Genomic DNA, 13,597 nt, shown 5'->3' with positions numbered 1-13,597 from the left:
GCTTTAGTGCTTTTTAAACGTTTAGAACAGTACATTGCTGTCAAGACAAGAAACATTTCATAGTAATTTTCAAGTTATAAATAATTTTCATTCATATAAACTGGCGTGAGAGTGCAACGAGGCTGAACATGTTGGCATAGCAACGTGACGCTTCCTGCCTGTGTGTCCTACAAAGGACGTCTCATTTAATTCTGACTGAGGACACTCCGCATACTGCATCCTACACAGGACGTGTCCTCCGGAGGACTCAGCCTTCGAAATTTAACGAAATGAGACACACCTTGTGAGTAGTCCAATCGATCTCCATCCTCTCTCTATTGTCTATGGGACTCCGACGTGAATGCCAGGTCAGAAAATGGACGACGGCCATTTATATATGTATTTCCCACTGAGTGTTGAATTGCAGTGATGAAGTGATGTGATGCATTGTTTTGATGTGTGAAGTGTGAACTTAAACCCGCCGGGTGTCCAATAATTACCTGAGTTTTCTGTTAAGTTCTAAGTCGTAAGAAGAGGCTAACACAGATGTACTCCACAGAAATTTGAGTGTGCTATTTGACAGCTCATGGTGAAGAGGAATTCATACCTCATACCTTTGCAGTGAAGTCCTCCAGTTGTAAGTTCTCTGTCTGTCATTGCTGAGGAAGAGGATTATGTATCTGTGTATTCACCTGTCTGCTTTGCAGCGAACTTCTCCCATTGGAAGCTCTGTGTCTGCTAGTCCTTCAAGAGGAATTCATACCTGAACACTCACCTGACTGCTTTGCAGTGAAGCCCCCCCATGCCCCCTGTATTGCACGCTGTGGGCCTCCGGCGGGTCCGCAGGACGGAACGACCCAGCCCAGAAGACTCACCATTATAGATTCCCTTTTCCATTTTTATACTCAATAAAATACTGTGATATAAGAAGCCTCGTCTGTCGTCCTTGCCGGACCTCTGTCCGACTCCCCAAGGGTGGTACGGGTCTTAGGGGTGGGTGCAGCCCGATTGGCCCCCCCTCATGTCACTAGCTTGATGTTTATATTTGATCTTGGTGTCTCTAACTCTTTAAATGCCAATTTGTGCTGATTGTTACAATGACTGTATGGTATTTCTCTCAGTGGCAGATCAATTCCACCTCACCACTGAGACTAATTCCATTCCAAAAAGTGAAACTTGCATATATTCTTTCATTACGCACAGACTGATATATTTCAAATGTTTGTTTATTTTAATTTTGATTATAACTGACAACTAAGGAAAATCCTAAATTCAGGTTCAATATTGACGACACCTGGTGCCACACTCTAATCAGTTAATTAACTCAAAAAAACCTGCGACTGTTTTTAAACGGTCTCTTAGTCTAGTTCTGTAGGCTACACAATCAATGGAAATACTGCTGACTTGACAATTGTCCAAAAGATGACCATGGACACCTTGCACGAGGAGGATAAGACACAAAAGGTCATTGCAAAAGAGGCTGGCTGTTTACAGAGCTCTGTGTCCAAGCATAGAGAGGCCAATGTAAGGAAAAGATGAGGTAAAAAGTGTACAAGCAATAGGGATAACCACCCTGGAGAAGATTGTAAAAACAAATCCCATTCAAAAATGTGGGGGAGATTCACAAAGAGTGGACTGCAGCTGGAGTCAGTACTTCAAGAACCACTACGCACAGATTTTCCTTAGTTGTCAGTTATAATCTTAAAATTAAAAAAGAAATAAACATTTGAAATAGATCAGTCTGTGTGTAATGAATGGATATACTATACAGGTTTCACGTTTTGAAAGGAATAAGTGAAATAAATAAACTTTTTGATTATATTCAAATTATAGGACAGCACCTGTGTGTCTATGTATACACACACACTGTGGTTGAATGTGAAAAAATTCCCCACTTTCGCACTTTAACCGCACCTTATCGCTCTAATGAGAACAAACGCCCCTGTTAAGGGCACAAATGTGTGTTATGTTTTAAAGTTCTTTTTGAACTACAAAGGTATTACAATTTAAACATAGGTTACTTCCTGTGTCTTCCTAAACCAAATGGCTTAAAAAAAACATACTAAACATTTTTTTTTTTTTAAATGCCAAATTTGTGATGAGTGAGTTAATGGGAGATTATACGGTTTTGTACAGTATGAAAACCAAGCCCATATTATGAGAAAACACACACACACACACACACACACACACACACACACACACACACACACACACACACACATATATAATAGGTAGTCGCCTGTCAATCTTCGTTAACCTCAGTTTACCAAGGGTATTTGGCAGAAACGCTTTAAAAAAAAAAAACGTGGACTTGGCAACACAGTGCAGTGGAGCTTTGTTGACATTTGACAACTAGCATAATTGGTTGGTTGGTTGTAGCTCTATCCAATTGAGGTCTTTCCTGGTTCGGTTGAAACACGCCCCATAATCACAGTGTCAGGACTCCTGGGTGATCAGTCTGTGTGTGTGTGTGTGTGTGTGTGTGTGTGTGTGTGTGTATGTATGTATTCTTACCTGTTGGTGGTGGTTCTCTTCGGGTTCTCTAACTCATCCCACTCATTTCTGTAATTGTGGTTGTTTTCTATGTCCGCGGGTTGAAGCGACTATTATGTGATATATCGACCCATGAGTGCGAATTTTAGCAGGCAACCTTGCCAAACTAACACACATTTTACGGCGCTTACCTCACGTAGGCCGCCTTCCTCAGCTTCACTGCTGTTTGGCTGTTGATGAAGATTCAGAAGTTCTGTTTGATGAAATGCTTTCATGTTTCCACATGCATGATGTCGAATTGTTAAACTTCAAACAACGTTTGTGCAATTTGAAAATATTTCCACACCGTTGAAATTGATGTTGCCATTTTTTTTAACTTCAAAAAAACTAAACTGACTAACTAACCAAATGTCAAGTTATCAGTGCAAAGCATATGCAAATGATCAATTCTCCCACCTATAAGCCCTACCATATAGTATGTAATGTTATGTGATTGGTTCTTAAAACATAATTCTCTGTTGTCAATTGATTGTGTTTTAATTGTCTGATCTCTTGCGCCAATTACGACTGGTTTGAGGCAATCACCGCTTCACGCCTTAAAAAATAGAGAGTCAACACTGGGAGTCCAACACTAGGGCTATTGAGAGTCGAGGAATCGATTCTTTTCGAGTTGGCTCCCCATCAATACTTCTCTGCTGCCATCTATTAGGTGTATGGGTAATTTCACGTCATTTTCAGGTTAAAGTTGAAGTCAGGTGAAGTCAGGTTATTTATTTTTGCAGTAAATATCTAAAAACCACTAGGCCAGTGTTATATATTTTGTTCAATTGAGTTCTTACAAAATCCCAAATGTTTCCAACTATTTGTAAATTGGGAGAAAATTGCTATTTTAACCAAAGAACCGGGATATCTGAGGGAGTCGCCTGTCAATTGCGGCATATGTGCGTTACCCTCGGTTTACTCGTTTCTGCCAAATAAATCTTGGTTTTATTTGACCAAATCGCTTTATTCTTAACAGTTACAGAATCAGAAAGATCTTTATTGCCAAGTGTGCTTTCACAGTTCAAGAGGCAAATGGCCTGTGGGAAGCTATGGCTAGCTAGATGTTCTAGGGGCCAGTCATCGGAGTCGCCGTTCTAAGGGTAACAGTTCAAACTGGAGGTGTCCGGGGTGAGTGGAGTCTGTGATGATTTTACCCGCTCTTTTCCTCACTCTGGAAGAGTACAGGTCCTGGAGGGTTGGCAGGTGGGCACCAATAATCCTCTCGCAGTCCGGATGGTATGTTGCAGTCTCCTGATGTCTGATTTGGTAGCTGAACCAAACCAGACAGTGATGGAAGTGCATATAACAGACTCAATGACAGCTGAGTAGAAATGAGTCAAATGACAGCCAAAATGAGTTTTAGCGTATACATTCCACGACATTGCACACTCGTACTATTTATACGCATTTTTGTGAGAATACCCTGGGCGAAGAGTGTAAGGAGTAATGAACCTGCAATGAAATCATGAGTTACGTGAGCTGAGAATGTGATGGTCAGATGTTCAGCTGGCATCTCACTTTGATGTTCTTACAATAAAGTTTACCTTCATGAGTCCTGGAACTTTGACTCATTGTTTTTTTTTGTTGGACATATTAAAGACAATTGGGACTTAAAATTTGCCACGCTCAAACTTGGCGTCATCAAACGACACCTTTGTTTTGAATAGGCACCCTCTAGCAGATGGAAAAGTAACATAATGTAGCTTTAAAAGTATATTTGTTTTCCATCAAGTGACAGAAATCCTCCACTAAAGCATGACACTTTTTCCATATTATCTCCATGAATGAAAATGATAAATGTATATCTTCTTTAAAGTGAGTTTTAGTGCACAAATATAGAATTACAAAAAATAGTGTTTTAAACTTTAAGTAAAAACATTTTTTTTACCCACATAATTCCAATTTAGGCAATGACAGTAATATAAAATTTGCCTATAATCCTAATGAATATAAATTAATATTAGCTGGTTATAAATTTTTTTTTTTTTAAATCATGGATTGACTATAGAACCTATTGTTCATGGCTACCCTAATAGCCTACCCTAAACAATGTATAAAATATGTATTTTTTAAAATCACGTGCACCCTCATTGAAATCCTAGAATTACACCTATAGGTTTATTCAGATGGAGTGCTGCAGGTATGGCGTGACGTGACGTTGTAGGCCAACCGGCAGTTCGCATCACACTGATTTCCCTCAACTAAAAAAAGGGATTAGATTTTAGGGATAGGATTTTCCCATAGGCTTTTGGATTAGGCTATCCCCAAAAAAAAAAAAAAAAAAAACCTCTGTGATCAACACAAGTGTATGATACTTTTCACAGATGAACACAAATTTTATGAATTCTGAAGTCTAAATGCAGTCACCAGAAGTAAAAAGCTAAAGGAAAAAAATAACAAGATTTTGTATATTGGGCATAAAACAACACTAATCAAAGTTTATATAAAATACGGAAGCATGGAACTGGTAATTGGGATAGATGTGGATACCCAGAGATAGTAGGCTACATTACTATGTACAGCATACAATAGAGAAAGACTAAAATGTTCAGCCACTAAAGGAAAGAGGTGCAAGCAATTATTCTAATATAAAAAAAAATGCTAGAATTCATGAGAAATTATTTAGATTTTTGAATGATACAGAACTGGTATATTATATTATATTACTATATATAATTTTTTAATATATATATTTTTATATTTTATTTTTATTTTACTTTAGTTGTGCTTCATACTCCAATCCAGTGGGTGGCGGAAAATGCTCCTTATAGTTTAAACTATGTATTCATTTAAACGATAGAAGAAGGGGTCGAGGGTCTGTCCAAATCATACGTCCAAATAAACCTGAAATAAACAGTAAACACAACCTGGATCTTATCAGCCTGTAAGTATATTTACTATTTAGAAATCTAAATCTGACATCTTGTAACTTACATGCAATGAGCTCGACCATTGGTCTGATTGGCGATCGAATGACTCTTAACAGTCAGTTTATCTTACTTATTCATTGCGACTCAAGAAAGATTGAATCCTGAATCGGACTTAAAATACATTATGAGTGTTACTGAACAGTTGTTCACATGACAACGTGTAAAGATTAATTATGAAGTGCGTTGAGTGATATCCATTTATTGTAATGAATAATATTTTTATTAAAAGATAACACTCAACGCAATTGTAAACAAAGGGTGTAACCGAAAAATGGTATTTTAGTATTTTACCTTATCAAAAGTGGTGCTATCAGGAATAAGCTAAATATTTCCAGCACTGTAGAATTGATAGTTTTACAGTGCTGGAAATATTCAGCTTATTCCTGATATTAGCACCACTTTTGACTAGGTAAAATACTAAAATCCCATAAAGAAATAACAGTTATGTGCAGAAGGTATAAAAAAACACTAATTTGCAGTCTGGATGTTTTGTTGCAAGAAATTGTTTGAAAAGAAGTTTCCTAACATATTTAATTGAATCAGTATGTGATAAATCTGTAAGATGATAATGATAATCTCATGTAAGAGCAACAGTTTCATTATAGTTATAAGTAATTTAGTTTTTCTAAATACCAGTGGGTACGCACTAATCAAATCTGAAATACCTGTGAAATTATAAATTATTCAAGGCAGTACTTTTTTTTTAATCCCACTTAAAGCTACACTGTGTAACTTTTTTAGTGTATTCTTAGCTAAAATCACTTAGTTCTTTCAAAAATATATGTGTTCATTAATGTATATTTACTTCTTTCAAGTAATAATGTATTCTCGTAATTTTATAATATACCATTGAAAATGCATACGTGTTAGGGGTTTGGATGGCGGTCGCCATGTTGCTCCTCCATCTTGAAAGTACATTTGCCAAAGAGGGCCATACCTGTAAATTCAAGCTTCGCTTTTCGCGTTTTTACACTCGATGGCACCGTGTCGCATGTGAAGAGGAGGATTGCTTGAGGCTGCTATATGATGATGGAGGATCACTCTTAAGCCCCTTTCTAACTGCACGTCGAACCCGCAATATTACCGGAACATTGCCGGGTCGCCTTCTGTGTGAAAGCAACCACGTCCCGGAATTGATTACCGAATTCGACCTGGGTCGGGGATACGTATCAGAGTCGCCAAGGAAGCGGAAAAGAGAATTAAGACGGCAACGCAACGGGCAAATCAACAAGACAAAAGTAAATATTGGAGTGGCCTTTCCAAGATGGAAAGAGCTCATGAGGAGCAACGATTTAAAAAAGAACGCCGACGTTGCCTGCTTTCTTCTCGACAGGTAATATTAATTCAGCCTATTTTTGTATATTGGAAGTTTTATTGTTGCTTGGCTAATTATATCATGGTGTGCTGTGCATAACATTAGAACGACGTCTAGGATAGTTTTCCTCACGTCACTGATGAAAAAGTATTGTTTACCTTATAACATAAATCCGTGTTCTATGACGGATAACATGAGATTAATATTTGAATTGCATTATAATTTGTTTGCCTTACGCTAGTGATGTCTTACAATATACAGAATAACGATAGCACTGATAAAAGTTCCTTTTCTAAGATTAGCTTGCATTCGTCTGGGAACCTGATAGCTGATGTTAGCAATGAAATGGTAAAAAATAACGAAAACGTAAAACTATTATTCATTTTACATGTAATAATTTGATCATAGATCATTTGGCAAATTAAATAACTGCAAATTATAATAGTTTTCAAACGTAACCTCATCACTTGCAACACTCACCGAATAGGTCGAACTGGAAGCCATGACTAAATCGGCCACCGTAGGAGTTGAAACGAAATCGATTTTGAGAGGAACAGAAACTATTATTCACTGGATGGTCATATATCTTTTCACCACTAGATGGGGGAAAATATCACACAGTGTAGCTTTAAAAAAGAAAAAATTAAGTAGGCCTGAAATTTAAAAAATGTGTTGATAGGACACCTCTGCCGACTCTGCTTATGCGCTTATCAAACATGCCTGTGATTGGCTACAATGATCAGCGCTTCAAAAACATGTTGTAAATATACTTTAATTATGTTCTTTAAAGAGGTCTTACTAGGGTTGTAACGGTATGAGATTTTCACAGTATGATAATCGTCTCAGAAAATATCACGGTTTCACGGTATTAAAAAAAATCTTTATTGTTTTGCTCTGTTTGTTATTATTATAATCATCAGCTACAATGACCCATCAATAAATGAAAACAGATTTTTTTTTATATTTAAAATATGGTTTATATCAAACTTTTTTTAATGAAAGTCTTACCTTTTGGGGGGGGGGGGTACAATAAATTAAAAAATCCCTCATTTTAACAAAATAAGGAATTCTATTTATCTTTTTAGATTAGAAAATAATAAACTAAACTTTAATATTTTTGGAGTTTTTAATATTTTGATATTGTAATTTCAGGTACTCTCCAAATTAATGTAGAAACAATTTAAAGACAGCATATTTTAACCAATGTCTTTATGAAACATTAATTACCTTACATTACAGTATAAAAGAAAGCTACCCAATTTCAACATTTATTAGGTTTAAAAAAAAAAACCCGTTTAATTCAAGTGAATTTAAAACAATCTTTAAATAAACTCATTATAAAAAAAAAAAAAAAAATAGTTACCAGTGGCCCTGTTAGAAATATACAGAAATGTAATAGTTGTTAAACAGCTTTAACTTCATAAATAATACATTACATATAGATTAATCATCTTTTATCTGTTCCCGTTATTTCTTTGTTCATCAGTGCTGCTGTCCCTTTAAAATCGTCCGCCGCTGCCCGCCGAACATGATGCGGATCTAACACGCAGTCACGCGTGTAAGGCCGCCCAAATCGTCCCAATGGAGGCTAACGATCGGCGGGTGAAGTTCGCTGCGCGTTCGTCTTTTCAGCGGGGAAAAGGGGATTTTATTCCAATTCCTCGTTATCTGACTCCATTTAATGATAATTTAGAATTTGGGTTAGAATGCCAATTGTTTATTTGGTCATTCATTTTTAATAGTTTAAGTACACATTTAATTATTCCGTTTAACCCTTTGTTGAAATTATACCCAACCTGAATAATTCCAGAGCAAGTCAGAATCCATCAAAGTGTAACAATTTATTTAACAGTCAGGTAAATGTATAAAGCCAATTACATAGTCAATTCAAAGGTAATCCATATAAAACATCAAATAGTCTGAAGTAAAGAATGAAATGTATACCTGACTTCTGAAAACTACATAATGCTGGCTATCTCGAGACATCCAGCATTACGGGCTGACCGGTTTAAAGTGTCAAGCCCTGAGCTCTTTGTAACATTTCCTTAAATACCCAGAAACAAATGCACAAACTCTTTCAAATGTTAACACAAGCTCACAATGGGAATTTGCATTGATCAAGACTTGTATTGATGCAAAGGCCAAATGGCTGAAAGCCACACCCACCAAACTAAGACAAGATATCTTTAAACTCTTAAAACATTGATTATCTTTTGGTTAACTTCTGTGGAGTTGAGATATTTGTACCAGTCGCACTGAAACATTTCAAATGATATCAAACACATATAATACTGTATCGTGTGGATTGACATTGTAATATAGAGATTTTGTGTGTATTTTCAGGTGATCTCAGCATGAGACAGGGAAGGAATTGGGGGAGACGGGGTATATAGGGAAAGATGTAGATTAGCTGATACTGAGGTGAGACTTGCGTCTCCAGTGGTGTGTGAGGGACAGTTCAGATGTTAATTTCCTTTATTTTCTCAGAGAGTCCTTGTTCTTCATTCAGACATTTCGGCATATACTAGTTTTTTCAGTCTTACACGCGCATCTCATTTTCTCATGTTCATTAAAGGTAGGATAGGTAAGAATTGGTTAAAAAAAACTTTTTTTCCAAAGTTGTTTAAACATTCTTTATATAGACCATTTCAGAATGTTTGTAAACAATCGGCACCAGGATACTTCCGGGTGGCAGAACGCGAGCGGCTTCAACTGACAATCTGAAGAGATCAGCCGGCTACTGATCTACAGCCGGCTTCTGAACAGTTACATAGTTAATAACGTTGTTGTTGATTAAAGTTGAAACTATGACGAAAACGTGTTGTGTTTGGGATTGCGCCGTCAGATATACAGCAAAAGGTGTAGGATTGTATCGATTTCATTCAAAGAAGTAAATATATCCAGCAAAACCTGTGTGTGAGGAGGCTAAAGCGAGTGGACGTCGTCAAAAGTGGCGCTACAGAGAAGTATTCTCAAAACGGTCCATCTACAAAATCATAGCAGAGCATAATTATCTTCAGCTGGGGAAATTCGAGACTAATATTAGTAAACTTTAGATCTCTTTTAACCCCTTACGATTCAAAGATCATACGGCCTCAGATTACTATTGTTCAACATTCACTGCTCATCACACTATATTACTTTATCTTTATCTGGACAAACTCAGTATCATCAGAAAGATTAAAGACTCCAGCTTCGATATTTGAACACTGTTTATGATAAAATTGGGTTGCAGTGACATTAATTTCTTAATTTATGTCAGGAGTGCATTATAATCGCATTTTAACCTATCCGTTATGAACGATATTTTGAATAGATTATCAGGATAGATAACACGGAAATAGACCATCTACGATAGCCTAACATATTGTAATTCAAACAGCAACAGTCACTAAAATAACTACTCAATGGTAGGCTGAGGCTCATTTAAAAATGATGGTAGTAGACTAGCGCTACATCTACTGGAGCAAGGTTAGGCATTTCATGTATTGGTGTCTCCTGAATGAATTAATCAGTCCCTCAATAATCATGTTAACTTTGTCTGAATCCCAAGCAATTTACTAGCGTTGCCATAGGAACGCTTTGGCTTTTGCCACCCGGAAGAACGTTTATTACTGTTGTGACGTCATGGTGACAGGGATGGAAATTAGCACCCGCCACCAGCCAAATGCGGGTGATTTTGCGTTGTGGCGGGTAAACTCGCTTCACCTACCGGCCACCGTGGCGGGTAAATAAAAATAGCATGCTGTTTCCTCTCTTTATAAACTGTGTTCAGTGAATGCGAGTGCGGCCGCACTATGTATGTCCGAATATGACCAGTCGTTTTCGCCGTCATTACCCGGATGTAGTGCCAGAAGACGCGAATAATAACCATAATAACTTGCGCGCACTGAGAGAAGATCCGTCACTGTCATCCGGAAGCGCGCACCCGTCTCACAGCGCGCAAATATTGAGTTCTCTTTCAAGTCTTGTGCTTAAACGGACAAACTCACACAAAAAGTATGCCAACATGTTCATCTTGATGAGTATCCTAGCAGACATAGTCTGAATATGCCTTAAAGGGTCATGAAACCCCCCTGCTGCAGCGGTGTTTTTTCACACCTTCGATTTGAAAAGGCTTGTTAAAAGGGGAGTGGTCGACTGTGAAAAGGTGGGATGGTATTGTGTGGAAAGAGGGAATGGTTTGCATAAATAGGGGAGTGTCAGTAGGTGCATTAAGATTAGAGATATAGCAGCAGTTACAGCGGTTCTGAGACATGTTCTTGGTTCACGTTGGCATAGTTTACCACAGTGAGATTAAATGAGGGATGAGTACAGCGAATGAGAGAGCTATGAGTGGCGTGCAGCAGAGATCGCAAATCATTCAGCTCTTCAAACCAGCATAATTCAGTGAGAAATGAAAATAAATGTTATTCTGCATGACGAAATATTTTGCAAACGTGATAAAACTATATTTGTCCAAATATGCTGTTTGGCAAGATGAACAACGCGCCGACGTGATAAGAGAACGTGAACCACCCAACATGCGATGTGATAAAGATGTGTAATTCTAGATCGGGGTAAAAGCGAAGGGGTTTGAGGCTTCATAGTCTCGACCGCGCATCTGAAGCGCAGAGCGACGCGCGCTGGGTTGCCGTGACGATCCGCGCTGTCTATCACTCGGCAGCTAAATCTATATTTGTCCAAATATGCAGCACACTGTTTCACTAAGAGCCCGAACACATGCGGTTTAGTGCATGGCTGTGACCACAAATAAAACAGAGAGGACGTGGCTTTTGTTCATTATCCAACAGATTACAGATTGGTTATTTTGCACTCCTGACAAAAATTAGATAGTCAACGCTTGCAGGTTCGGCGTGCGATTGCTCAAGTTAATTTTACTTTACCGAGCCTTTGTAGCAAAGGCTTCCACAGACGGCGCCGGTTACAGCTCGCTCGGTGCCCTTTACGTTACTTCGTATCAGCACAACGCCCAGCTTTCCTCCGTGACTTTTCCGCACGCTGCTTCCAAAACTTCCCCACCATATCTCTACAATAATGATGGAAGACGAGCCTGACAGAAGTGACTGTCTCATGCATATTAACTGAATTATCTTTTATGCATACTACAGCGCAGGGATTGGACTGAATGAGCTTTATGTCATGAAAATATATCGAGAGTCGCTCGGAGCGGTCGACGTCAGCATGTGCCCAGCTGCTCATACTTGGGCCGAAAAGGCCGTGTCAAGTATCAAGTTAAACATTTTACTTTGAATTTTATTTTATACTGTTTGATGTTGCAATGTGCTAAATAAATATTTGCATAATTTGTAATTGATTTATTATTTGAAACTTTAATATTAATTAATGCAATTGCAATGCCTTGATTTTTAGTAAAGTTACTCAGTCATAGCATTAGCCATAAATGCAATGGATAATTGGCATAATTTCTTTTAGTGCTTCGGTTTCAGCCAATAATTTTTAATTCGATGCATCCCTACTGACAATGTTCTGCTCGGTATGTCGAGCCATAAAAGAATCATCCAAATGCCACATCCAGGTAAAAAAAAAAAAGAGAGAACAAAGAGCCCTACTCATTTAATGAAATGTATATCAGTTCATGGTTTGTGTGTGTATAAGAGTGAAAAAATGTCAGTATTTCATTGAGATTTGAGATTAAATAAACAGCTTAAGTATTGTAGAGCTTGTAGTATTAATTTTCACGTGCAGTTACACATTGTCGGTTAAAAACAAGAAAGTGGCTGGTAAAAACATTGAGTGGCTGGTAGATTTTGAAATCCACCAGCCACAGTGGCCGGTGGACAAAAAAGTTAATTTCCATCCCTGCATGGTGAATTGTCCTATATCAATACATAATTAAAATGTAAGTACTCTAAAAAAGAAAGTAAAAATCATGACTGTTTTAAAGGGGGGGTGAAACACTCAGTTTCAGTCAGTGTCATGTCAATCTTGAGTACCTATAGAGTAGCATTGCATCCTGCATATCTCCGAAAAGTCTTTATTTTTTTTATAATTATATGAGAAAGATGCGCTGTTCCGAGTCTTTCCGAAAAAGCCGAGCGGGTGGGGGCGTGTCGTGTGAGCGGAGCTAAATAATGACGTGTGCTCGCTGCTGCTATTGTGTTGAGTCGAGTGCGTCGTAAAGCTGTGTCATCCCTAACAGCGGGAAAAAAACTTTATTCAAAATAAAAATATGGCTTTTAATCAGATACAGCCATACATCTATGATCCGGAATCAGACCCAGAGGCTGCAGTTGAACAGGAGCAGCAGCAAAAACGGCTAGAGCAGGACGTCTCTATGTGGTACAAGTTATACACTAACTATATAATATGCTTCGCGGCTTGTTATTTACATATTTATACTTGAATTATATCGTCGTATTTTTGTCTTTGAAGGTGTACATGTGGGAAGTGCAGTTGTGCACGTGTGTTTGTGTGTTTACGCGTGGTTTGTGTAGACAGTAAGCGGACTGGTTTTGCACGGCAGGTTAAGTTAGTGTTTACATAACGTTAGAAAGACACGGAATAGTAGCGCATTTGAATGAAGAAGCGTGCTTATTTAGTTCAACATATTTCCCCCCTCTTTGTGTATTGTTGTTTGGAGTGCTTTTACAATACACAAACATAAAGTTACACATATAGTGGCCAGCTAAACAAATGTACACGCACTACACATCGCATGCTCCATTGATCAATTAACTATACGTGATCATGTTTGGGCTACTTGATGAGCATAACAGTTAGGCAAAAACACAGACATTTGAAGCAGTCTCACTCACCGCCTGCGGTTCTAACGTTGGGACTGCTCCATCATTCAGCATTAGGCGATCGGGAA

At 38.0% G+C, this 13,597-nt stretch overlaps 1 protein-coding gene across 6 annotated transcripts in view; it reads left to right on the top strand.

The window, feature by feature from the left end:
* The first annotated feature begins 5,304 nt into the window (after positions 1–5,304).
* LOC137046363 (gastrula zinc finger protein XlCGF8.2DB-like) overlaps positions 5,305–13,597 on the top strand; it is a 45,459-nt gene continuing 37,166 nt past the window's right edge. Inside the window, exons 1-3 of one of the 6 annotated variants that reach the window (XM_067423547.1) lie at positions 5,326–5,401; positions 8,249–8,319; positions 9,311–9,337. Coding sequence is in view for 1 of the 6 variants with exons in the window: in XM_067423551.1 (XP_067279652.1) it covers positions 6,712–6,780 (69 nt within the window). In the remaining 5 variants the exon portion in view is untranslated. Of the gene's footprint in view, positions 5,402–6,232; positions 6,781–8,248; positions 8,320–9,310; positions 9,347–13,597 lie in introns of those variants that run through there. The other 5 variants (XM_067423546.1, XM_067423544.1, XM_067423545.1 and 2 more) reach the window with 5 other exon arrangements.

Source organism: Pseudorasbora parva, chromosome 18, assembly GCF_024679245.1.
Source record: "Pseudorasbora parva isolate DD20220531a chromosome 18, ASM2467924v1, whole genome shotgun sequence".
NCBI classification, from domain to species: domain Eukaryota; kingdom Metazoa; phylum Chordata; class Actinopteri; order Cypriniformes; family Gobionidae; genus Pseudorasbora; species Pseudorasbora parva.
The sequence above is the reverse complement of the archived record's forward strand: the minus strand, read 5'-3'. Positions and strand labels throughout refer to the sequence as shown.